The sequence below is a fragment of the Mus caroli genome, unplaced genomic scaffold (genome assembly GCF_978045245.1).
Source record: "Mus caroli unplaced genomic scaffold, Mus_caroli_1 scaffold_14, whole genome shotgun sequence".
Taxonomy (NCBI): Eukaryota; Metazoa; Chordata; class Mammalia; order Rodentia; family Muridae; genus Mus; species Mus caroli.
In genome coordinates, this window is record NW_028227269.1 from 43,181,962 (window position 1) to 43,207,140 (window position 25,179).

Below are 25,179 nucleotides of genomic sequence, written 5' to 3' on the forward strand. Positions count from 1 at the left end.
CTGCTCCATTCTTTAAATAGTGACAACGATAACAACTAACCCCAGAGATTACCAGATGGCGAAAGGTAAACGTAATAATCTTACTAACAGAAACCAAGACCAGTCACCATCATCAGAACCCAGCACCCCCACTTCACCCAGTCCAGGGCACCCCAACACACCGGAAAAGCTAGACACGGATTTAAAAGCATATCTCCTGATGATGATAGAGGACTTCAAGAAGGACGTTAATAACACACTTAAAGAAATGCAGGAGAACACTGCTAAAAAGGAAGAAGACAATAAAGAGAAAGCACAAAAATCCCTTAAAGAATTGCAGGAGAACACTGCTAAAGAGTTACAAATCCTTAAAGAAAAACATGATAACATAATCAAACAGGTAGAAGTCCTTACAGAAAAACAGGAAAACACATCCAAACAGATGATGGAAATGAACAAAACCATACTAGACCTAAAAAGGGAAGTAGACACAATAAAGAAAACCCAAAATGAGGCAACACTGGAGATAGAAACCCTAGGAAAGAAATCTGGAACCATAGATGCAAGCATCAGCAACAGAATACAAGAGATGGAAGAGAGAATCTCAGGTGCAGAAGATTCCATAGAGAACATCGGCACAACAATCAAGGAAAATGGAAAATGCAAAAAGATCCTAACTCAAAACATCCAAGAAATACAGGACATAATGAGAAGACCAAACCTACGGATAATAGGAGTGGATGAGAATGAAGATTTTCAACTCAAAGGACCAGCAAACATCTTCAACAAAATTATAGAAGAAAACTTCCCAAATCTAAAGAAAGAGATGCCCATGAACATACAAGAAGCCTACAGAACTCCAAATAGACTGGATCAGAAAAGAAATACCTCCCGACACATAATAATCAGAGCAACAAATGCTCTAAATAAAGATAGAATACTAAAAGCAGTAAGAGAAAAAGGCCAAGTAACATATAAAGGCAAGCCTATCAGAATTACACCAGATTTTTCACCAGAGACTATGAAAGCCAGAAGATCCTGGACAGATGTTATACAGACACTAAAAGAACACAAATTCCAGCCCAGGCTACTATACCCAGCCAAACTCTCAATTAACATAGATGGAGAAACCAAAGTATTCCACGACAAAACCAAATTCACACATTATCTCTCCACGAATCCAGCCCTTCAAAGGATAATAACAGAAAAAAACCAATACAAGGACAGGAACCACGCCCTAGAATCAACAAGAAGGTAATCCCTCAACAAACCTAAAAGAAGACAGCCACAAGAACAAAATGCCAACTTTAACATCAAAAATAACAGGAAACACCAATTTCTTTTCCTTAATATCTCTTAATATCAATGGACTCAACTCCCCCATAAAAAGACATAGACTAACAAACTGGCTACACAAACAAGACCCAACATTTTGCTGCTTACAGGAAACTCATCTCAGAGAAAAGGATAGACACTACCTCAGAATGAAAGGCTGGAAAACAATTCTCCAAGCAAATGGCATGAAGAAACAAGCTGGAGTAGCCATTCTAATATCTGATAAGATTGACTTCCAACCCAAAGTCATTAAAAAAGACAGGGAGGGACACTTCATACTCATCAAAGGTAAAATCCTCCAAGAGGAACTATCAATCCTGAATATCTATGCTCCAAATACAAAGGCAGCCACATTCATTAAAGAAACTTTAGTAAATCTCAAAGCACACATTGCACCTCATACAATAATAGTGGGAGACTTCAACACACCACTTTCACCAATGGACAGATCATGGAAACAGAAACTAAACAGGGACACAGTGAAACTAAGAGAAATTATGAATCAAATGGATCTGGCAGATATCTACAGAACATTCTATCCTAAAACAAAAGGATATACCTTCTTCTCAGCACCTCATGGTACCTTCTCCAAAATTGACCACATAATTGGTCACAAAACAGGCCTCAACAGATATAAAAATATTGAAATTGTCCCATGCATCCTATCAGATCACCATGGACTAAGGCTGATCTTCAATAACAAAATAAATAATAGAAAGCCAACCTTCACGTGGAAACTGAACAACACTCTTCTCAATGATACCTTGGTCAAGGAAGGAATAAAGAAAGAAATTAAGGACTTTTTAGAGTTCAATGAAAATGAAGCCACAACATACCCAAACTTATGGGACGCAATGAAAGCATTTTTAAGAGGAAAACTCATAGCTCTGAGTGCCTCCAAAAGGAAACTAGAGAGAGCACACATTAGCAGCTTGACAACACACCTAAAAGCACTAGAACAAAAGGAAGCAAATTCACCCAAGAGGAGTAGACGGCAGGAAATAATCAAACTCAGGGGTGAAATCAACCAAGTGGAAACAAGAAAAACTATTCAAAGAATCAACCAATCAAGGAGCTGGTTCTTTGAGAAAATCAACAAGATAGATAAACCCTTAGCCAGACTCACTAGAGGGCGCAGGGAAAGCATCCTAATTAACAAAATCAGAAATGAAAAAGGAGACATAACAACAGATCCTGAAGACATCCAAAACACCATCAGATCCTTCTACCAAAGGCTATACTCAACAAAACTGGAGAACCTGGATGAAATGGACAAGTTCCTAGACAGATATCAGGTACCAAAGTTGAATCAAGATCAGGTTAATGATCTAAACAGCCCTATATCCCCCAAAGAAATAGAAGCAGGCATTAATAGTCTCCCAACTAAAAAAAGCCCAGGACCAGATGGGTTTAGTGCAGAGTTCTATCAGACCTTCAAAGAAGATCTAATCCCAGTTCTTCACAAACTATTCCACAAAATAGAAACAGAAGGTACTCTACCCAACTCATTCTATGAAGCCACAATTACTCTGATACCTAAACCACAAAAAGACCCAACAAAGATAGAAAACTTCAGACCAATATCCCTTATGAATATTGATGCAAAAATCCTCAATAAAGTTCTTGCTAACCGAATCCAAGAACACATCAAAACAATCATCCATCCTGACCAAGTAGGTTTCATCCCAGGGATGCAGGGATGGTTCAATATACGGAAATCCATCAACGTAATCCAGTATATAAACAAACTCAAAGATAAAAACCACATGGTCATCTCGTTAGATGCGGAAAAAGCATTTGACAAGATCCAACACCCATTCATGATAAAAGTCTTGGAAAGATCAGGAATTCAAGGCCCATACCTAAACATGATAAAAGCAATCTACAGCAAACCAGTAGCCAACATCAAAGAAAATGGTGAGAAGCTTGAAGCAATCCCTCTAAAATCAGGGACTAGACAAGGCTGTCCACTTTCTCCATACCTATTCAACATTGTACTTGAAGTCCTAGCCAGAGCAATTCGACAACAAAAGGAGATCAAAGGGATACAAATTGGAAAAGAGGAAGTCAAAATATCACTTTTTGCAGATGATATGATAGTATATATAAGTGACCCTAAAAATTCCACCAGAGAACTCCTAAGCCTGATAAACAGCTTCGGTGAAGTAGCTGGATATAAAATTAACTCAAACAAATCAATGGCCTTTCTCTACACAAAGAATAAACAGGCTGAGAAAGAAATTAGGGAAACAACACCCTTCTCAATAGTCACAAATAATATAAAATATCTTGGCGTGACTCTAACTAAGGAAGTGAAAGATCTGTATAATAAAAACTTCAAGTCTCTGAAGAAAGAAATTATAGAAGATCTCAGAAGATGGAAAGATCTCCCATGCTCATGGATTGGCAGGATCAACATTGTAAAAATGGCTATCTTGCCAAAAGCAATCTACAGATTCAATGCAATCCCCATCAAAATTCCAAATCAATTCTTCAACGAATTAGAAAGAGCAATCTGCAAATTCATCTGGAATAACAAAAAACCTAGGATAGCAAAAACTCTTCTCAAGGATAAAAGAACCTCTGGTGGAATCACCATGCCGGACCTAAAGCTCTACTACAGAGCAATTGTGATAAAAACTGCATGGTACTGGTATAGTGACAGACAAATAGACCAATGGAATAGAATTGAAGACCCAGAAATGAACCCACACACCTATGGTCACTTGATCTTCGACAAGGGAGCTAAAAACATCCAGTGGAAGAAAGACAGCATTTTCAACAAATGGTGCTGGCACAACTGGTTGTTAACATGTAGAAGAATGCGAATCGATCCATTCCTATCTCCTTGTACTAAGGTCAAGTCTAAGTGGATCAAGGAACTTCACATAAAACCAGAGACACTGAAACTTATAGAGGAGAAAGTGGGGAAAAGCCTTGAAGATATGGGCACAGGGGAAAAATTCCTGAATAGAACAGTAATGGCTTGTGCTGTAAGATCGAGAATTGACAAGTGGGACCTCATGAAACTACAAAGCTTCTGCAAGGCTAAAGACACCATCAATAAGACAAAAAAACCACCAACAGATTGGGAAAGGATCTTCACCTATCCTAAATCAGATAAGGGACTAATATCCAATATATATAAAGAACTCAAGAAGGTGGACTCCAGAAAGTCAAATAACCCCATTAAAAAATGGGGCTCAGAACTGAACAAAGAATTCTCACCTGAGGAATACCGAATGGCAGAGAAGCACCTGAAAAAATGTTCAACATCCTTAATCATCAGGGAAATGCAAATCAAAACAACCCTGAGATTCCACCTCACACCAGTCAGAATGGCTAAGATCAAAAATTCAGGTGACAGCAGATGCTGGCGAGGATGTGGAGAAAGAGGAACACTCCTCCATTGTTGGTGGGATTGCAAGCTTGTACAACCACTCTGGAAATCAGTCTGGCGGTTCCTCAGAAAATTGGACATAGTACTACCGGAGGATCCAGCAATACCTCTCCTGGGCATATATCCAGAAGATGTCCCAACCGGTAAAAAGGACACATGCTCCACTATGTTCATAGCAGCCCTATTTATAATAGCCAGAAGCTGGAAAGAACCCAGATGTCCCTCAACAGAGGAATGGATACAGAAATTATGGTACATTTACACAATGGAGTACTACTCAGCTATTAAAAAGAATGAATTTATGAAATTCCTAGCCAAATGGATGGACCTGGAGGGCATCATCTTGAGTGAAGTAACACAATCACAAAAGAACTCACACAATATGTATTCATTGATAAGTGGATATTAGCCCAAAACTTAGGATACCCAAGATATAAGATACAATTTGCTAAACGCATGAAACTCAAGAAGAATGAAGACCAAAGTGTGGACACTGTGCACCTTCTTAGAATTGGGAACAAAACACCCAGGGAAGGAGCTACAGAGACAAAGTTCGTAGCTGTGATGAAAGGATGGACCATTTAGAGACTGCTGTATCCAGGGATCCGTCCCATAATCAGCTTCTAAACGCTGACACCATTGCATACACTAGCAAGATTTTGCTGAAAGGACCCAAATATAGCTGTCTCTTGTGAGACGATGCCGGGGCCTAGCAAACACAGGAGTGGATGTTCACAGTCAGCTATTGGATGTATCACAGGGCTCCCAATGGAGAAGCTAGAGAAAGTACCCAAGGAGCTAAAGGGATCTGCAACCCTATTGTTGGAACAACATGATGTACTAACCGGAACCCTGGAGCTCTTGTCTCTAGCTGCATATGTATCGAAAGATGGCCTAGCCGGCCATCAATGGAAAGAGAGGCCCATTGGACTTGCAAACTTTATATGCCCCAATATAGGGGAATGCCAGGGCCAAAAGAATGGGAATGGGTGGGTAGGGAAGTGGGGGGCGCTATGGGGGACTTTTGGGATAGTATTGGAAATGTAATTGAGGAAATTATGTAATAAAAAAAAAAAAAAAAAAAAAAAAAAAAAAAAAAAAGAATGAGGGTGAATTTCCTGGACTGATTAAACAGGCTGTACAATTGAGTTCAATATCTTGTATTTAATATATATTATGTGCTATTGTATTATTATATTAATTATATAACATTATATTGATCATAAAATTATATCATATTAACTATATTATGATATGTAATTACATTATGTGTGAATATATGTATCTTTTGCATTTTCAAGGCCAATCATTTAACCCTCTACCTTCTTCTACAGGATATGGTAGTCTACAATTTGCTTCCTGGCTTTCTAACACTTTTAAATGAGGAGCTCCATGTACGTTAAAAGTGCCACCTCACTATTAAACCTAATGTTCTCCCCCTCAGATTTCATCATTTCTGTTTCACTGTGTGGCTCCCTACACCAACATACATTATAATGGTTAATTTTACATGTCAACTGTTTAGGGCCTAAACTATATTAAATATTATTTCTGGGTATGTCTGTGAGGTTGCTTTATATGTAAAATTAGCATATGAATCAATAGACTCAGTAAAGAAGACCATCCTCAATGTAGGTGGGCATCTTCTAATCCTTTGAGATTGAGGACTGCAAGGAAAAGGCTTGAGAAGAGCGAATTTCCTTCTATTTTTCTTGTCTTACTGCTTGAGGTAGAATGTCGCATTTCCTCTTTTCCTGACTCTGGACTTGAATTTACAGTATCATTTCCCATATTTTCAAGCTTTTGGACTGAGGACTAAACCACCTCAAAGAAGACAGGCTTCTTGGTCTAGGGTGGTGAAACTTTTTGTGGAGGGAGGGAGGGAGGGAGGGAGGGAGGGAGGGAGGGAGGGAGGTGGAGAGAGAGAGAGAGAGAGAGAGAGAGAGAGAGAGAGAGAGAGAGAGAGAGAGAGAGAGAGAGAGAGAGAGAGAGAGAAGAGGAAAGTCATTGAGCCTAGTGGCTAGGTAAACATGAATCAAGCATGGAATTAGATTGACTTTTCTTTTATATTAGCTGTTGTGGTGCATAAGTCTCGGCAAGGAAATCCTTAGAACATGTGCCCCTGTAGTCCTGGAAAGAAATAGCAAAAGCCATTTAGACCAGATAACAGAAGTAGAAACAGAGATAACAGTGAATAGTCTGTTCAACTCTGTATAACTGTTGACCCCCCAGATAGAAAAACCTCAAGATCCAAATTATGATAATACAAAATTAGAACAAATAAACAAATAAACAAACAAACCAATCCTCAAGGTTAGTTACCAAACAGCTACCATTTCCATAGCCAGAGGCCTAGTGGATAGAAGGCTACTGTTTATGAATCCTGCTTTGTATTATTATGTACATGTGTTGTCTCACTACCATAGTATAAACATGCTGAGACTACTCTCTTTCAAAGTAATTGGGAGTGTAGACTCAGTGTCATAGCTCTAATATGCAGAATGTTACATCATCCCCACACCATTAAAAATAGCCACAGGGTTATATGTACGGATCACTGTGGTTAGAAATGCCCCACCCTCCATATCTCATGGCCACACTTCTCTTTTTTGTTCATTTGTTTTTTTGTTTTTGTTATTTTTAAACCTTGGGCTCATTGAAGGTAGATATGGCAAAGAGAATAAACAGTCACTACTGACAATCAGATCATTCCACATGGTAAAGAGCTACATCTCTGCATGTCTGTGACTTCTGCTATGAATTCCAAGGTGGGACACATTATTATGCATATCATTATTATTTTGTAACAGCCCAGGAATCATTTCTGAAATAATGCCATATGTATTAAATGATTTCTTCCCAAGAAAAATCCCTAGGGTCTTTCCTAAATACAATCTTGATGAAGATTTAGATATTGAATGACTGTCAGTGTGCTCAGTTTTATATCAAATTCCCACATAAATCAGAACACACATGGAGGATGGATAAACTGTCTTAAGGAAGTGAGGTACAATTATCAATACATCCACATGTCCTAACTCAGATGGCCATGGTGCATGCAGTCCTTCATTGGCTTGGCCCCTCCTTTCACTATACAACCTGGAAGAGTGACACTCCTGATATCTTCATTACTGCTCTGTTGCTGGAATGAAACACTATGAACAAGGCAACTTATAGAGTAAAGAGTTTATGAGAGCTTACATGTTTAACGTGAGTCTATGACTATCACAACCATGAGTATGGTGCCAGGCAGGCAGGCGTGGCACTGGAGCAGTAGCTGAGAACTGAGCAGCAAGCATGCCATATAGACACACACACACACACACACACACAGTCGGTTAATTGGGAATGGTGTGGGCTTTTGAAACCTCAAAGCCTATCCCCAGTGACTCATCTTCCCTAAGAAGACCACACCTCCAAATCCTTCCCAAACAGTTCTGACAACTTTGCACCAAGTTTTCAAATGTATGAACCAATAGTAGTAATTCTCAACCAAACTACCACCCTTGATAAAGGCAAGCTGAAGCAGAGACCACTCATTATAAGGAGTCATTACTCTGACAGAAAGGGAAGCAGGTTTTGTAAATTTTATTGCTTTTGTAAATACTTATGGGAATCACCGACCTTGATTCTCCTGGGCTCTAAGATATATACAAAAGGCTTTTTAACCTTTCAGGGCCTTCACTAGCAAATGAGCTTCTAGTGAGTGACTGTCACTTCAAATCTTCTACAGGAAGGTCAGGGTATCAAATTAAAAATTGAATAGTAGAAATAAAATAATGGATATGTGTGGTTTATGTCTGACTGAGAACAAATTTATTAAAGCATGATGTTTATTACAGAATTCTCCAATGTTTTGCATGATATTGGCTTGGTACACATTTCACTTTATTTCAACGAACTTTGTAGCAGAAATTAGCACCTCTCTATTATCAAATAACCTATACTAGATTTAAAGCTAAAAACTTAGAGACCAATATGATATAAAAGTCCTTAGATCCATAAGATGCTAAAACTGTAGCTCTTTTTCAGAAGTGATGTTTTCCACTTTCCAATGTACAAAGCAAAGTTTTATTCAGTTCATCACACCAATCTACATAGAGCTCACTTTACATATTTTATGTGTATGCTTTGCACTTCTGTCTATCAAGGAAGATATCTCAAGAGCTTTATTCTCTATTCATGCCTTTCCCTTGGCTACATTTCTTTTTTTAAGACACATTATATAAATGTTCCATCAACTCCTCTTATTCTCATCAAAATAATTTATAACTTATGCCAGCAGTTAAAATTTTTGTTGACAAGAAACTCTTTATAGAATATAATTATCACCATTTGCATTTCCAGCCCAGAGAGTTGTCATTTAAATTGTCCCAGTATTGTTTTTAATACTGCTGCTAAAACCTTCCTTATATAGTCTACAATATGGGGATCATACTTCTCACCCATAACACGTCACCTACTGCTCTTTTGGTCCTCTACTGACCCTTGCTGAGGTCCCTATCTCCCATTTTCAGACATGGAGGAAAATATAAGCCATATAAAATACATAAACAAAGTATCAAATGTAGCCTAAGTATATGCTCAGCACCAGCCTGATCTCAACTCCTTTTGGGGTACACCAGTTTTGTTTTATTTTGTTTTGTTTTAATTATGATGCCATACATCTATGGTTATCTTGTTATCTACAGTGATTGTTTACAATCTCATTTTTGGCGACAGTCTCAAAGAAATTAGAGAAAATTAATTGGCTTTGGAAGCTTTTTTTTTTTTTTCTCTATAAGCCACGCCAGCATTTCATGTCTTCTTGCATTCTTTATGATTTTCACAGGGCAGGAAAGCCCACTTGAACAAGTAGTGTATCTGGCAGATGGAACCAGTAGTGCCTAAACACTGAAGGAATGGTACAGATTAAGAGGATAAGCTGCTCAAAATGTAGGGATGACTCCAAGGTACCAAGAGAAGGACAGAGAGAGGCCTTTTACAAACCCTGTCTATGTAAGTATTTGTGACTGTTTGGGGAATGTCTATGGTGAAGATAAATAGGAGCTGTGGAACTTGCTCCGTCAAGTTGTCTTCTAGGAATGTGCCTGATGATGTTATCAGTGGGTCTAAAGATCAAAAGAACTGTCACAATCAGCAACCGGCTGAACATTTACTACCTACAGAAGCAAAGGATCAAACATCTCCTACCCAGTGGAGCCTGTCTGCATGCTGCTGCTATTTTTCAGAGAAAGCCCACCGCTGATTGCTGATTGGAATTTGAGGACCTGTGGTAATAAAGGATCAGAACTGGACTGGTAATATGACTCAGGAGTAAAGGTGATTGCCAGAAAGCTAGCCCAAGTTTGATCACTAGGACCACATGATAGAAACAGACAACCAAGTCCTATAAACTGTCGTTTAATCTCTATACAATGTCCTGGAAGCAGGCCATAAAACTACAACCACATAAAGCAAACAAGTAAATGGTTTAAAGTTGGATCAAATTTTGCAAATAGCCACTAACTCAAAAACTTTGATGATTATATTTAATTGAAGTCATACTCACTCAGATAGCATTGCTGCAGATCATGGATTAAGACACTACCATCAGAGTTGGTCTCTTGCTCTTTTATTGGGAAGACTGAAGCTCACTTTATTTTGGCTTCTTGGTAATTTTCCATCTGGACATCTTAATTTTTTTTTTATTTCTATGACATTTCCCCCTTAGATGCTGAGTTTTAATGTCTTAACATTTTTGTTTTCAAAAATTAAAAAACAAAAACAAACAAACAAAAAACCAAACCAAAACAAAAGTCACTGATTTTTCTCCTACCTTCTAACTAACATGACTAACATGACTGTGGATTTTTCCACAGTGTACCTTGTTCTGAGGAAGCACTGAATTCTGTGGGTCCTCACCAATGCCTGAATTCATGGTCCTCAGGAAAATTATTTTTTGTTCACAAGTGTCTGCTGTTCAGATGCTCCTCATAGAGACTGCCTCTCCTTTTCCTTTGTTTTTGGACCTACATCCTCAGGACAGCCCCGATTCTTCTACCTGTTCTGAACTAAAGCTTCCTAGTTCTGAGTGTGAAGAGAGCACTGAGAAGATGGGAGAGAACAAAGTCCACACCAAGAAGCAGAATATGTGGACTGTGTTCTCTCAGGCCAAAGCTGTGTGTACTTAAGGACAGGTTTCAGGGGCAGAGGTATCTCAGCCTCTGGCAGATGCAAGAACTGTCTCTGCCACTCTAAAGCACAGCTAGAAGCAGGTTAAAACCTGATTCCAAAACCAGAGAATGAAATACAAGCAATGGCAGAAAAACCAATGGCTGAAGATTAGCAACAATGTGACTGAGAAGGGCTTAGCATCTGTAGGGTATACTAGCCTCCCTTCCAGCTATCCCCAGGGCTACCAGTTGAACACACCTGGAAATCTTCCAGTGTAGGACAGCCATACTTGAAACAGCTCACCCAGATACAATCAGACTTGGACCGATCTACCCTGGAGCAACTAACTTGGAGCAAGCAGATCTGGAACAAACACTCATGCCTGGTGTATTCAAATCTGAAGCAGTTGGGCATGGACTGTTCCTTTCCATAACTGTGGGGTAGAGTCTACAGGCTTACATGCAGTTCCAGCAGAACTTCTCTGCCAGTGATTTGGAGGCAAATTTGGAGGCCAAGTATGCACATTTTAGCACCCCATAAGCTTTGGAATTCCTCCTGTGAATTTGCCAGGTGAGGTGTGAGGATGTTATAACTCAACCTAAAGTTAGGGCAGTGGCTGGATTCCCCCCTTCTCTCAAAGATTTTCATGTTGTGTAGTAGTAGTAGTAGTAGTAGTAGTAGTAGTAGTAGTAGCTGTTATTGTAGCAGTAGCAGCAGCAGCAGCAGCAGCAGCAGCAGCAGCAGCATTTTGGTGCCAGATAGGACCGTAGACCTTGAACATGCTGGGCACCCACTCAACTGAGCTCTATTTGTAACCCTGTATTGCTGTATTTGTCTTAGCTGTGTAATTGTCTTCTTTAGTGTTATGCTGGATATTAAACCAAGGGCTTTAGAGAAAATGAATTACCCCCTCCTCCTTCACATACTCATACACCCTTACCAACCCCAGCTTGTCTTTTCTTAGAAACTTGGGTCTTGCTGTACATGGTGTGTGCATTTCAGGGGTGAGGTTTAACTGGAATCTGACCAAGGAGATCTGAATGACTTTTCCTGCTACAGAAATGGGCATGACGGCACTAGCTACAGGTCTAGTACATTTGTGATGTGATCTAAAGGTGTAAAAAGTACTGATTCCTTCAAATATGGTGGCCACTCTGGAGGAAGAGGTAGAAGGATCACAAGTTTGAGGCTAGCACAGATATACAGTAAGTTCAAGTCTAGCATTTAAATAGTAAGACTGCATTTGACCAGAATAAAACTAGAGCTTTGGTTGGAGGAGAACTTCTGCCTTGGCAATTAGGAGATGTAACCTGTTAAGTATATTTTGTTCATTGCCTCCATTTCTTTGGAGACTCACCATGAGTACCTCTATGTTAATTAATATCTACAGAAAGATGCTTATATGTGACTATACCATGATAAGCCAATGCCAGTTTGACTATTTTACATAAAATAAAACACTAACTTTATCTTAAAAGAAAAAAAAAAGACACACCCCTCATTTGTCAGAAGCAGTAACTTTATTAGAAAACAGTTCTCTGGGCCAGAGGAGGCAACCAAGCTACTGTGTCTCCCTAAAGTTTTCCCCAACACTAGTGCCTTTACCTGTTCCATTAAAATTAAAACCTATCAGCACCATAAGTCTTCAAACCTCCTTAATAAGATTTCTTATATAAGTGTAAATTTGAACCAATTTTTCTTCTATCTTCAGACAGATTTTCCTCCATTCCAAATAGTGAGAAAGCACTGTGGCCAAAGGTCTAGGACTTAGCTTTGATTTCAGATGTGCATCATAATAGAGTTCAGTATATCACTGGCCATCAGAAAGCCTAACAAAGCAGCCTTTGGTGGCCCTCAGAAAGATCTGTAAAGAGGGAAAACCCTCCAGAAACTAGCAACAGTCAACAAGGTCACAGAGAAACTAAGCTGCCATGATTTCCTCAAAGACTCACTTGTTCAATTTTAGACCATCTGCTTGGCAGATGCCTCCTAGACATTCTCTAGCATAAACATGAAGTCCACAGAGGTTTCAGAAGATACTCACTCATGAGTAAAGAACTCACCTAGAAAAAAAAAGATGAAAGACTTTTTGTGTACCTGGTAATATAAAACTATTTTAGCAAGTTAATACAATGAAAGAAAGGTATCATGAGGATTTTATATTAAATATTACATATTTTCTCAACCACTGTGAACCTGAAGTTGATGATTCTGTATGATCCTGGGAACACACACTTTAGTATTCAAAGGCATTTATAACATGTTACCCTGTATGACATGTGCACACACACACACACTTACACATACAACCCGTACCACCACCACCATCAAAGAACCCAAGCACTACCAAAACTGTTGACTCTGAGCAGACTTAGACAAAATGACTAACATGGCGATTATAAGAACCACTCATATTATTACAAGGATAAAATTAATGTTTCCTGTGTGGACCCTTCATTTAGGAGGCCAGTAATGTAATTGAGAATACCAGATTGAGATGACACTGTCGGTCTCAAACATTGAAAGGATGACCTCTTGGCACCAAGCCAGCCCTTTCTAGATCCTGTCTACAAACAGCCTTGGTGTGCATCCATATCACTGCTGTCAACAACCCTTTTGTCATAGGTAGACCATGCTTGCTTAGTCAGAAGTGCCCATCAATCAAATCTGAACTATTGAGAAAGGATCTTTAGAGAATAAAGGTAAATTCTTTAAGCAAAGTGGATCATCATAAGTGAGTACAAGATGCCCAGCTCATTCCTATATTAATGAGGGTTCTCTGGAGAAACGGAACCAATGGGATTGGTAGATAGATACAGATATGGATATTATATTAACTAATTTATTAGGTCAGCTTTAAAATAGCAACAATACCAGTATCACACCTGAGAGCTGAGAACATAATAGCTACTCAGTACTTGAGGCTGGGTGCCTCAGCAATTGGGGGAGTCCCTCAACAGCCCAAACATTAATGGGCAACCATTGATTTCTAGTCCACAGTGAAAGTCTGGTTTTAATATCTGCAAAGGTTTCATCACCATCTTCACCATCATCACCATCACCACCATCACCTTGACTAGCACAGTTAATCAACTCAGCAGCAAGAGAGAAGGCTAAAGAGCAAAAGAGGAGATGATCTCCTGCAACACCCTGTTTAATTGGATTGCTATCAGAAGACAACACACACAACTAGGGTGGTTCTTCCCACATCCATGGGAACAATCCAGTCATTTCTTCAGGTGAGGCTTCACTCTCTACTTAGTAGTACACTGACATTAAAACCAAACATCATAGCTCCCACTTACCCATCCTATCTTTTTAGTCCACATTCCCATGTCTGGATTCAAGCCATACACAAGCAAAGCTCTTCCAACCTGTGTGCTGTTATTGCTCACACTAAATTTCAGCCTGGGATATCTTCCTGGATACCTTCTGAAAACATGAGGTACTCACACACCAACTCCACATTCCTGCTCTGCTACAAGACCCTCCTGGCTAATCCTGCTCATGGTCACGCCATTTCTCCAGGTATTTTTCTTAAGACTTGCTTTAGTACTTTGCTTAGTTTGTGCAGAAGCACAAAAGAGATTCTTTTTCAAGCAAATGGTTGGTCTTATACTGTCAGAATTTTTCTCTTTTCTTTTCCTTTTTTAAATTCTAATTTAGTGGGTAAATATTTTTGTTATATATACTTTATTTGTGTGATACAGCTGATTTAGAAGCATTTTAACCCCTAGGTAGGGAAAGGGAGGCTTCATCAAAACTTGTAATTACTGAAAAATTTAAATTTAGAATACATGAAGCTCCCTCAAATGAGAACATTCCCTGATAATGCTGTAGTGCAATCTGAATACTAATCATCCAAGCAAAAATGGAAATGGTCCTTTACTCTCCAGGGTCTGCAGGTTAGAAAAGAACAAGCAAGAGCTAGGGATGGAGCTTAGTGGTACAGCACTTATCTAACACACATTTTCTCTCTCTTTCTCTCTCTCTCTCTCACACACACACACACACACACACACATACACACACACAAACACACACACATACACACACACACATACACACACACAAAAGCAAAAACTGGTAGTTATATTTCTGTTCAGGTAGAGGTTTAACAAGCTAAGGCAATCATTAAAGGGAGCCAAATTCAAAAGTGGGCTTGAAGCAGGAAAGGAAAGGAAGTCTCTCAGGAGGTGGGATAAATACTGTAGACACTCACTTGCATATATGTAGAAGTGAATAGTAAATCCCATTCTCAGGAGAGAGAAAGTAAAGATGGAAATCTTTGGGGATCAGTAACAAAAGGGACAGGATCACAGTGACTCTGTCTCTGGGCTGGGGCTACCATGACAGCCAGGCAGAGGAAAGGTCAGGAAAGGTCAGTGCCCTTCTGCATGTGGTGTTGCTTTGTTTGTTTTTCTCTTCCATTAACTTCCCCCATGTCCTGAGGGCTCTTTGTAAGGTGATTTATTTTGCAGCTGGAAGTCCACTCTCTGGATGCTTCTTCCTTGACTAAGAACAATGAGGATGTGGAGGAAGAACACTGCAACAGTGTCCAAACATAACAGACACTGACTCTATCTGCCCAAACTCCACTACAGTCCTTCCTAGGACACATCTGACAATCCATACACTGTCTCACCTGCCTTCAATAGGCAAGGAGCCTAATCTTGCTGATGTAAAGGTGCAGACATCTTCGACTGACAATTTTCTATCCTAGGGATGAGGTAATGGAATTCCCGACTACAATCTAAAATTAGCCCATACTGAACACTCCAATTGGGAGCATTCAAATCTGAAGCAATATGAGTTTTGAAGGCAATACCCTATTGGTTTCTTTGTTCTTGGTAAATTGCTCACTTTTGCCTTATGGAAAGTGCATGGGAAGGTTTTGTGTGGTGCTCTGAATGGTGAATGAGGGCATAGGGCATGGGAAGAAGACTTGTAGGCTTCCTAAAGTTACGATCAAGAGAAGCTGAAAGGGACAGCCACTATGATCGGAAGTCCAGATTTGTGTCAAGATGGGCTCATCGTACCAGTGGTGTCCATTTGAAGTCAACACTACCAGAGATGATTGTACAGGTTTGTTCTAAAGAGAAGTGCCAATGGGGAAGCGGTATATGAGCAAGTAATGTCACATCAAATTCATTCTTGGTAAGTCACCTAAAAGCATTGCTTCTAAACAAGAAAAGATTGTCACGAAGACTTCTGTCCCAATTCTACCCACAGAAACAGACCTCTGTTACATTGCAGGTCAACTCCCATCCATGCTATCTTGCTTATTACAGTCAAAGCTAAGCAGGCCACTATATAGTTCATGCATTATGACAGGGAGAAGGTCATCTCTATTAGAAAGACAAAGCTAATTAGTGGCTTTTTTTTTTCCTATGAGAAAAAGGTTATTTGCTGAGAGAATAAGTAAAGGTTTTATGTAGGAATGAAAAAAAATAAAAACGGCTTCCTGCTGGGGGCTCAAAAAAGTATGTTTTCCTGGTGTTCCAGGTCTACACTGTTCAAAGAATTACAAATAAGCCTGTTGCCTCCAAGAGAAAACTGCCATTTTCTGCTGACTTTCTGCCAGACAAGCTTCTTACTAACCTGACTTTTCAGTGGAGGTCAATGTTTCTGCTGTCCAATCATCCTGGTTTTCCTCTTGTTCATCAGGGGACAAAACAACATGAATGCCATAAGATTTGATCTAAAATATATATGTCCCCTCCCCTGGGATGTCTGTCCATGTAGAGAAGAACCTTGTGCACCAACACTGGGTATAACCAAGAACAGCCACAATAACCTGAAGGTGACATCAGAGGTGACATCAGAGAGCAGAGAGGACTGGGAATCTGGAGAATTTGGGTAATTGCTGCCTCTCTGTCTATGAACATGGAGCATTTCCTGTTTGAGTCTATTTATTAACTTTAACATTGAACTTTGGTCAGAAAGACACGATGAACTCCCTCTAGTCTTAACCTTTTTTTGTTTCTGTTTTTTGAGACACAGTTTCTCTCTATAGCACTGGCTGTCATGGAACTTACTTTATAGACCAGGCTGTCCTTGAACTCACAGAGATCCACTCTACCTATTGAGTGCTGGAATTAAAGGTGTGTGCCAACATGCCTGACTCGAGTCTTTTTGTGATCCCAGAAGAAATACATACTGACACTGTGGCGCCCGTTTTCTCATGTCCAAATGCCTTCCTAATAAGGTGAGAAACAAACTTTGATGGTTAATATCTGTTTAGCTCAGGGAGTGGCACTATTACAAGGTACAGCCTTGTTGAGTAGGTGTGCCATAGTGGGAATGGGCTTTAAGACCCTCTTCCTAGTTGCCTGGAAGCCAATCTTTTAGAAGCTTTAAGATGTAGAACTCTAGCTCTGTCTGCACCATGCCTGCCTGGACACACATGATCCTGCCTTGCTGATAATGGAATGAACTATAAGCCAGTCCCAATTAAATGTTGTCCTTATAAGAGTTGCCTTGGTCAAGGCATCTGTTCATACCAGTAAAACCCTAACTAAGACACAAACACTGCAAAGGACTTCTGAAGTATCACAGAAAGATATATACATGTGCTAATCGAAGAAGAACATGTGAAATAGATATTTTCAATGTCCAACATTCAGGCTGTCTTTAACTCCTTATATACAACCATTCTGTAAAGACTTACATAAGATGCATAAAGGGAGGTCCAGACTTGCAGCTTCCTCTACATGGCTAAGGAGACATGACTGAGAGTAGAGTTCAGGAGGTCTCTTGGCAGAAAAGGAGTTTCATACTATGAGAAAGTTTTCTGCTGGGAATGGCAAAACTCTATGCTCATAAATTTCCTGAATTCTCTTGGAGTGAATCAGAGCTGCATATGAGATATGCATGTAAATTTTCTGTCACTTAAGAGGAAGTAAAATGGCCAAAATATGGATCACAAAGTAGCATGAATTTTTTTTCTTCTAGAAAATCTAAAGGCACAATTAACATTCATTGGGGAAATGTTTATTGTGTACATAGTGAAAGGAAGGTGACAGTGATGCAGATGGGGACACAATACGGGAAGTAGACAAGGTGACACAGCACAGCTGGACTCCTCAGAAGACGCACCTCGGAAGAAAAGGCCAAGTCCTTGACTGCTAGAATCTAGGCAGACCATTAGAAATGCCACAGTACATAATTCTTAATACCACATTGTCATAGAATCGGGTATCAGGGGTGTGAAGAACAAACTCTGAATTCAATGGTGATGTGGAGAGGTAAGCTGAGTTCATCTTCTTGATGGAAGAAGTATCCTTCCAGTCTGTTGTCCCCAAGAGAAAGTTCAAGGGAAGCAAAGCACGAAGCAGAGCCTCTTTCCCCAAACACTTTTCTGATTTCACAAGGAAACAGATGAACTTCACCAATGGGGAAGGACTGGTCCAGCATATACTGATGCAGTCAGTCCGAGAGGAGCTTCTCCTTTCAGATTGCCCTGAGATGGGAAGAATCTGAAGCCGATGCTCATCCTGACCAAGAAGCCAGTGTACTCTCTATGTCCAAACTAAATGCTTAGGAAGCAATCTTGTTAAATATATATTTATATTCTAAAGTAGAACTCTAGACTTCCCGGTCTCATTTCCTGGCCTTAACACAAAAGCACTATTATTTTCTCAAAAAGGAAATTATTCCAGCAACCCTAGCCAGACTCTGACAATTCCTGTTTGCCCCCATCCTCTTCCTTCCCTTGAGAGAACATAGTGGATTCCAGCTGACACTGATGTGCTCAGCTCATGGGGCTGGCAGCATCAGACCTCTGTTTAAACTGTGAGAAGAGCACTTCTAAGCAAGAACAGTTAGCAGCGCTCACCCCCAAGATCTGCTCCCATCAACAACACAGCTGCGGGGCAGGTTCATTTCATTTTAAAACAGGAGTCAAAAGCCTCAGATTGGTAATTGGGCATTTAATTGGGTATGTGAAAGTACTTGCCAGATTTAACAGCTTCAACAGGTAATGTTTAAGAACAGGGAAAATTAGAGAGGTGATGACTGGGATGCAGATGGAAAGCCGATGGATTCTGGCACAAGTTTAACACCCATGGTGTCAGAAGAGGTGTACGGATACTGAGTGTTCTTAAATTGCCTTCCTTGTCAGTGGTCATCACAACATTTTACATTTTCCCCCCTTTGGCACTTCAGAAAAGCGCTCCATTCAATGCTCAATTGTTAAATAAACAATATTCATTTTTTTCCACAGGGGAATGGCAAGCACGACCTTATTTAATACCACAGAGAAGCAGCAATGAGCACCTGTGAGCACCTGTGCACTCTGGCATCTGGCAGACAGCTTGAGGTCTGCTAATTGAAAGGGATGGCTCCTCATGATGGCCAGTTCCCAAATCCCTCAAAACCACTTACAAATGCAGCCGATACCCAGGGACTCATTATGCTTTTGTTAATCTTATTTTAGATGGACGACACATTTACATGATTCAAAAATAATATGCTAAGACATATGACTCCTGGACTCCTGTGTCTGTGTCCATTGTAGCCTCCCCCAGCCTGAAGCAGGCTGGTACAAACCTTGTGGCCACTGAGGTGGGGCCACCTGCGGTGCAGCTTTTCCAACTTGGCTGGCTCTTTTTTGAAGTGACAACTGCCCTGCTATTCTGCTACCTGGAGAGGCTGAACCTGTCTTCCTGAGAGATTCCTGAGTACGAAACCAGCCTGGTGACTGACAAAGTGCTGACAGAATAGCTCCAGGCACCAAGAGTGGACTGGGGGGGTGGGGGTGGGGGAGTGGGGGCGCCTTCCCCCTTATAAGCACAAACTCTCAGGCCTTGAACAGAAACATGTCTTGGTCTCCATTATCTTCTCTCGCAGTCTAAGTCTCTTTCAGCCCCAGCCTGCCTCCCAAGTGTACCCGGTTCATGTAGGCCTCGAGCCGGCATACAACAGTCGGTCTTACTTAGCCGTTTCCCTTCTTGTACTACAGTTTCTTCATGTGGAAGTGACACACATGAACAAGCATTCTCATTTCCCCTTTACACCCAGGGATAAAGGTTTTACTTGCTTTAAACAATACTGAATCTTGGAACCCTTTTTTTAGATTCACAGAGGTAGAAATTCTCAAGTTCCTCTTATTGCCACATATTAACTGTACATTATAGTTGCTTTCACAGTAGCCTTTCATGCTTGCACATAACATGTTTCGCTCATATTCACCCTTACTCCCCTCACTTATTTCTCCTCTTGCTTCCTCCAACCCCCTTTGTCCACTTATGCACTCACCCAAATCTTCACCTTCAACTTCTCATCATCTTTTATCTGCCTTAGTCTCCACATGAGAGAAAAGGCTGTAGTTGTCTGAGCCTGGCTTATTTCACCTACCACAGGATCTGAGGCATACATCTTCCTTTTTAAAAAATGAAATAAATGTCTTTCTTTACGGCTAAGCAATACTTCCGTATAATTTTTTTCATCTATTCATCTAAGGATGGCTCCCAGGGGTAGGGTTAGGGTTAAGGTTAGGGTTAGGGTTAGGGTTAGGGTTAGGGTTAGGGTTAGGGTTAGGGTTAGGGTTAGGGTTGTATCTTATGGTTTCAAGATTATCAGCCAGCCAGGAAGTCTGTCCTTATCCTAACCCCTTTGTAAGTATTTTTGTGATGCAATTAATTTTTATGTTTATCTACTGTATCTATTGAGAATTCGAAATTATAGGTAAATGATGAATGCAGGGATCCCTCTCCCAGGGATGAGCCTCCTAATTTGTCATCTAATACAGAGAGTCTGCGGAACATATATGCAAAGAACAAAAATGGACTTTGCAGGGATTTTTTTTTGTGTGTGTGTACACATACACGAACATATGTACTTACATAGAAAAATACATTCATACATATGTAATAATAATCAAGGAAGAAGCAGCTACCAGTTTGAGCATGGAAGGAATTGGAGAGAAATTTTCGTGGGGCTGGAAGGAGGAAAGGGAAGGGGGAAGTGATATAATTGTATTTTAATAAATTTAAAAAAATGATACAAAGCATGGATTTAATTAAAAATGTCCAGATGGCAAATGCTTCTATATTGTTTACTAACACTTGAACATTTTTCTCACAGACTTGAGATACTGCCTCTAGCACACACCAGTCTTTCCTTTCATGTATATTGAATATAAATTCTAATACAGAAGTGGATGCTCACAGCAATCCACTGGACTGAGCACGGGGTCCTCAATGAAGGAGCTAGAGAAAGTACCCAAGGAGCTGAAGGGATTTGCATTCCCATAGGAGGAACAACAATATGAACTAACCAGTACCCCCAAAGCTCCCAGGGATTAAACCACCAACCAAAGAGTGCACATTTTGGGATTCATGGCTCCAGCTTCATATCTAGCAAAGATTGGCCTAGTCAGTCAAGGAGAGGCCCTTGGTCCTGTGAGGGCTCTATACTCCAGTGTAGGGGAATGCCAGGGTCAGAAAGCAGGAGTGGGTGGGTTGGTGAACAGGGGGAGGGTGGAGGGGATAGGGGGTTTTTTGGGGGCAAGGGCGGACCAGGAAAGGGGATAAAATTTGAAATGTAAATAAAGAAAATATAAAAAAAATATGAAAAAAGAATACAAATTCTACATGTAGGCTTCAATCTTCCCTAATAACTGATCTCAGGTGGACAGAAAACCCAAACTCAAGTACATAGTGACCTCTTCTGAAACTGACTTCTCAACAAACCTGCCAGGATGTTCAGCCATAAGAAACACTTCATTTTGATCATTGGTCACTTACCTATTTCAGTTCAAAAATTGCTTTTTCCCTTAGAGATGTGTGGACAATTAATGTAAATGATACAACTAGGAAGGGACTAAAGAAACTTCTACCTATGCTCATTCTCACTGCAGTAAAATGGTGGGCAAGAAAGGATAATTATTATGAAAACACAGATACTTAACATCCTTGATGAACAGTGCTTGGCATGAACAGCCATGTGCCTCCGATTTAATGAGACTAGGAATTTTACGAAACAATAAAATGTACAAACCAAAAAAGAAAGAATAAAAACTAAAGAAAGAAGGAACGGAGGGAGGGAGGGGAGGGGAGGGGAGGGGAGGGGAGGGGAGGGGAGGGGAGGGGAGGGGAGGGGAGGGGAGGGGAGAGGGGAGGGGAGGGGAGAGGGGAGGGGAGGGGAGGGGAGAGGAGAGGAGAGGAGAGGAGAGGAGAGGAGAGGAGAGGAGAGGAGAGGAGAGGAGAGGAGAGGAGAGGAGAGGAGAGGAGAGGAGAGGAGAGGAGAGGAGAGGAGAGGAGAGGAGAGGAGAGGAGAGGAGAGGAGAGGAGAGGAGAGGAGAGGAGAGGAGAGGAGAGGAGAGGAAGAATAAAGATGAAAAAAAAAAAAAAACCAAGGCAAACAAGGAGCCAATAATCAAGAAATGAAACAACAACAAATGTCTCCAAGGATGGCATGTAGGTCATTCCAGATGGCAGAAATATAAATTGCCCACCCCCCAAATGACTAATATTATGACTATGATATGATAAGAGTCATTTCAAAGTCAGCAAAGGTGAAAATGCATACACTTTTATTCTGACACTGTAGACAACAGCCAAGTTACAGAACCCTCTGTTTACCCAAAATCTGTGAAGGGACGATGAAAAACATCATGGAGTTTTCTTCGGCTAAAAGAATGAAACTATGTCATCTGCAGGAAAAGGAGTGAACTTAGGTCATTATGTAAAGTGGAAAAAGACTCAGAAAGGCATGTTTCCTCTCACATGTACAACATAGTAGTGCAGGGAGACAGGAAAGAAGGGGGATTCATAGGAAAAGAAGGGGACCAAGAGGAGAGGAAGAGGGCAAGCAGAGAAGATAATACTGTAAATGTAAATGAAAATATCTCAATGAAAGATGATGTTTTTGCAACTAAAATGCCAGATAATATATTCAAATTTCAATAACAATTTTTAAGCACATAAGTGACGGTGCTGAAATGGGGAAGCACCTTCATTCATTTTAAGGAGAAATAAATTTCCATTCGTTCAGTTCCTCACCCCTATTAAATAATTAATAACTAATAATATTTAGAAAACAATGATCATTTATTCCCATAGCTCTCTATATATGTGTTTATTGTATATATAAAGAAATACTATGTGGCTCTTCTTTATAGAAAGGACAAGAGAATAAGGAAGCACAAGGAATTCTGTACCCTAATGCTTCTCCTCTAATCTGCTTGATACTGGAATAAATACTTAGTATCAAGATATTATTAATCCCACAATAGAATCAACTTTTGTGCATGTTATGCCCCAGGCTTTCTGCTCTGGATTGATGTTTCTCATTCAGACCCTATCATCTCATTTGGTCCACTGTTACCTTCTTGCTTGCATCCAAGACAACTGACTTGGTTTGCTTGGTGAACATTCTATTATGACCTCAACCCATTATTTTCAGAAAGGGTAAGGACCATTAGGAGAGGAACAACACTAACAGTGTGACCCAGTTAATTTTCTTCCTGCCTTTGGAATGTTTCTTGCTTCTCCAGAGTTCTTCTTTCTCGAGCTTCAGGAGCTTGAACAGATTATGAGCAGGATCCTGGCTGGCAGAGCTGAACTCTGTGAACAATAAACACTCAGGTGGAAGGTGGACAGAATGATCCCATAGCAGGAGCAGCAGGGTGTGGGAAGCCACATGTGCCGTTGCAGGGTGGTGCTGGCTACTGCTGGCCACTACGCATAAGTTTGGGCAAACAACCAATGCGTACTTATGCAGTAAAGTTTTTTAGCCAAAACACTGCCTGGCCCGGGCATGATAATAAGGCTCTGCAAAGTACTAAGAGAGTTAACCAATCAGATGTGAGACATGCAAATGAGGTATGATAATGAGGTACTGAGAGAATAACCAATCAGATGTGAGACATGCAAATGAGGTATGTTAATGAGGTTTTGTGAGGTACTGAGAGAGAATAACCAATCAGATGAGGAACATGCAAATGAGGTAGAATGCACAACCAATCCGGGTGTGAGACACGCCTCTCCTATGCCTATATAAGCAGCACCAGTTCTGGGCTAGGGGTCTCTTTGCCTCTGCAATCAAGCTCTCCCAATAAACGTGTGCAGAAGGATCCTGTTGCAGTGTCGTTCTTGCTGGCGAGTGGGATGTGTGCAAGAGCAGGGTATCTTCTGTGGGGCCCCCACAGAGCGCTAGGTTAAGTGTGGGCTGCCACCTGTTCTACACCAGCTACTGATATGGGAGCAAACCTTGGGTGATGTATTTCTCCTTCTTTCAGTTTGCTTGGTGCATTTTCTCTGTCTTCATCTATTGAATGGTGAGCCACCTGTACCAGCAGATTTGAGAGCTATGTATTCAGAGTAGAGACTGGAAACAGCTGTGAGCAAAAAGCTAAGAGACTGTGTGAGGGACTGGTAATCACTGCTTCTCACAATCTAACTTAACTTGTTCGTCTCCATTTCCATCCCCTTCCTCTTCCTCCTCCTCCCACTTCCTCCTCTTCTTCCTCTTTTTAGTGCCAAGATAGGCCAGGAACAAAGAATCCTAGACTTTCCCAGAAAACGTAAAATAAACTGCCATCTCTTGAAGGTCCACAGGTATTGAGTTCACATACATAGGATTCATCCCATTCTACACCCATTGCCACAGGCATGACTGAGGATTAGCATATCAAAGGTTCCAGAGAGGAAAAAGTTCTTTGTGCATATGAGAAATGTGTTGGAAGTGTTAATAATGGATCTACGGGTGTGAGCCACTGCTCCCCACCATGTGGTGCTAGAGACTTGGCATACGAATGTAAAATAAAAAGTAATAAAATTAAAATAAAATAAAAGGGAATATAGTAGCAATAATCTGGAATTAGCTCAGTTCATATCTACAGGAGAGATGCTTATTGAAAATCATCAGATGAAAAACAGTGGACTTGTATGATGAGCCAATGTTTATGGTACATTTATTTTCTCTTGTCACAGTTCTAGGAAGAAAAGAAGGGGGAGAAGGGATAACTAGAGGGCAGAGAAACTGGTTGAGTTGGTGACAGTGTAAGACAACTCCAACTTCTGAAAGGTTAGAAGAGTCCCATTTCATAGGTGCTTGCATGTCCTCTAGGCTCTGCCCAATAGTTACCTAGTAACAGCCAGGTGGGAACCTGGCTAAGTATATATACAAGGACTGTTGGCTGTCCTGCACCACACCCTTCTTTTTTCCTCTCCTCCCCCTTTCTCCCCATCTGTCCACTCCATCTCTTCATTTTCTTATTGCCTCCCAATGTGTTCCTGACCGGCCTCTTCCCTTATTTCTCTCTCCTTCTATCCTTCTCTGTCTCCTTTCTTTCTCTGCCTCTA

The 25,179-nt window shown here is 40.5% G+C and overlaps 1 protein-coding gene and 1 pseudogene across 4 annotated transcripts in view; one reads left to right on the forward strand and one right to left on the reverse strand.

Annotated features, from left to right (window-relative positions):
- Positions 1 to 25,179, reverse strand: part of Stxbp6 (syntaxin binding protein 6) — a 226,511-nt gene that overhangs the window by 65,633 nt on the left and 135,699 nt on the right. Inside the window, exon 1 of one of the 4 annotated variants that reach the window (XM_085830340.1) lies at positions 10,266 to 10,528. The exons of the other annotated variants lie outside the window; for them this stretch is intronic. Coding sequence (XP_085686466.1) covers position 10,266 — 1 coding nt within the window. The 5' untranslated portion in view covers positions 10,267 to 10,528. Of the gene's footprint in view, positions 1 to 10,265; positions 10,529 to 25,179 lie in introns of those variants that run through there. 4 annotated transcript variants of the gene reach the window in all.
- On the forward strand, positions 10,428 to 11,431 carry LOC147001223 (homeobox protein NANOG pseudogene; annotated as a pseudogene).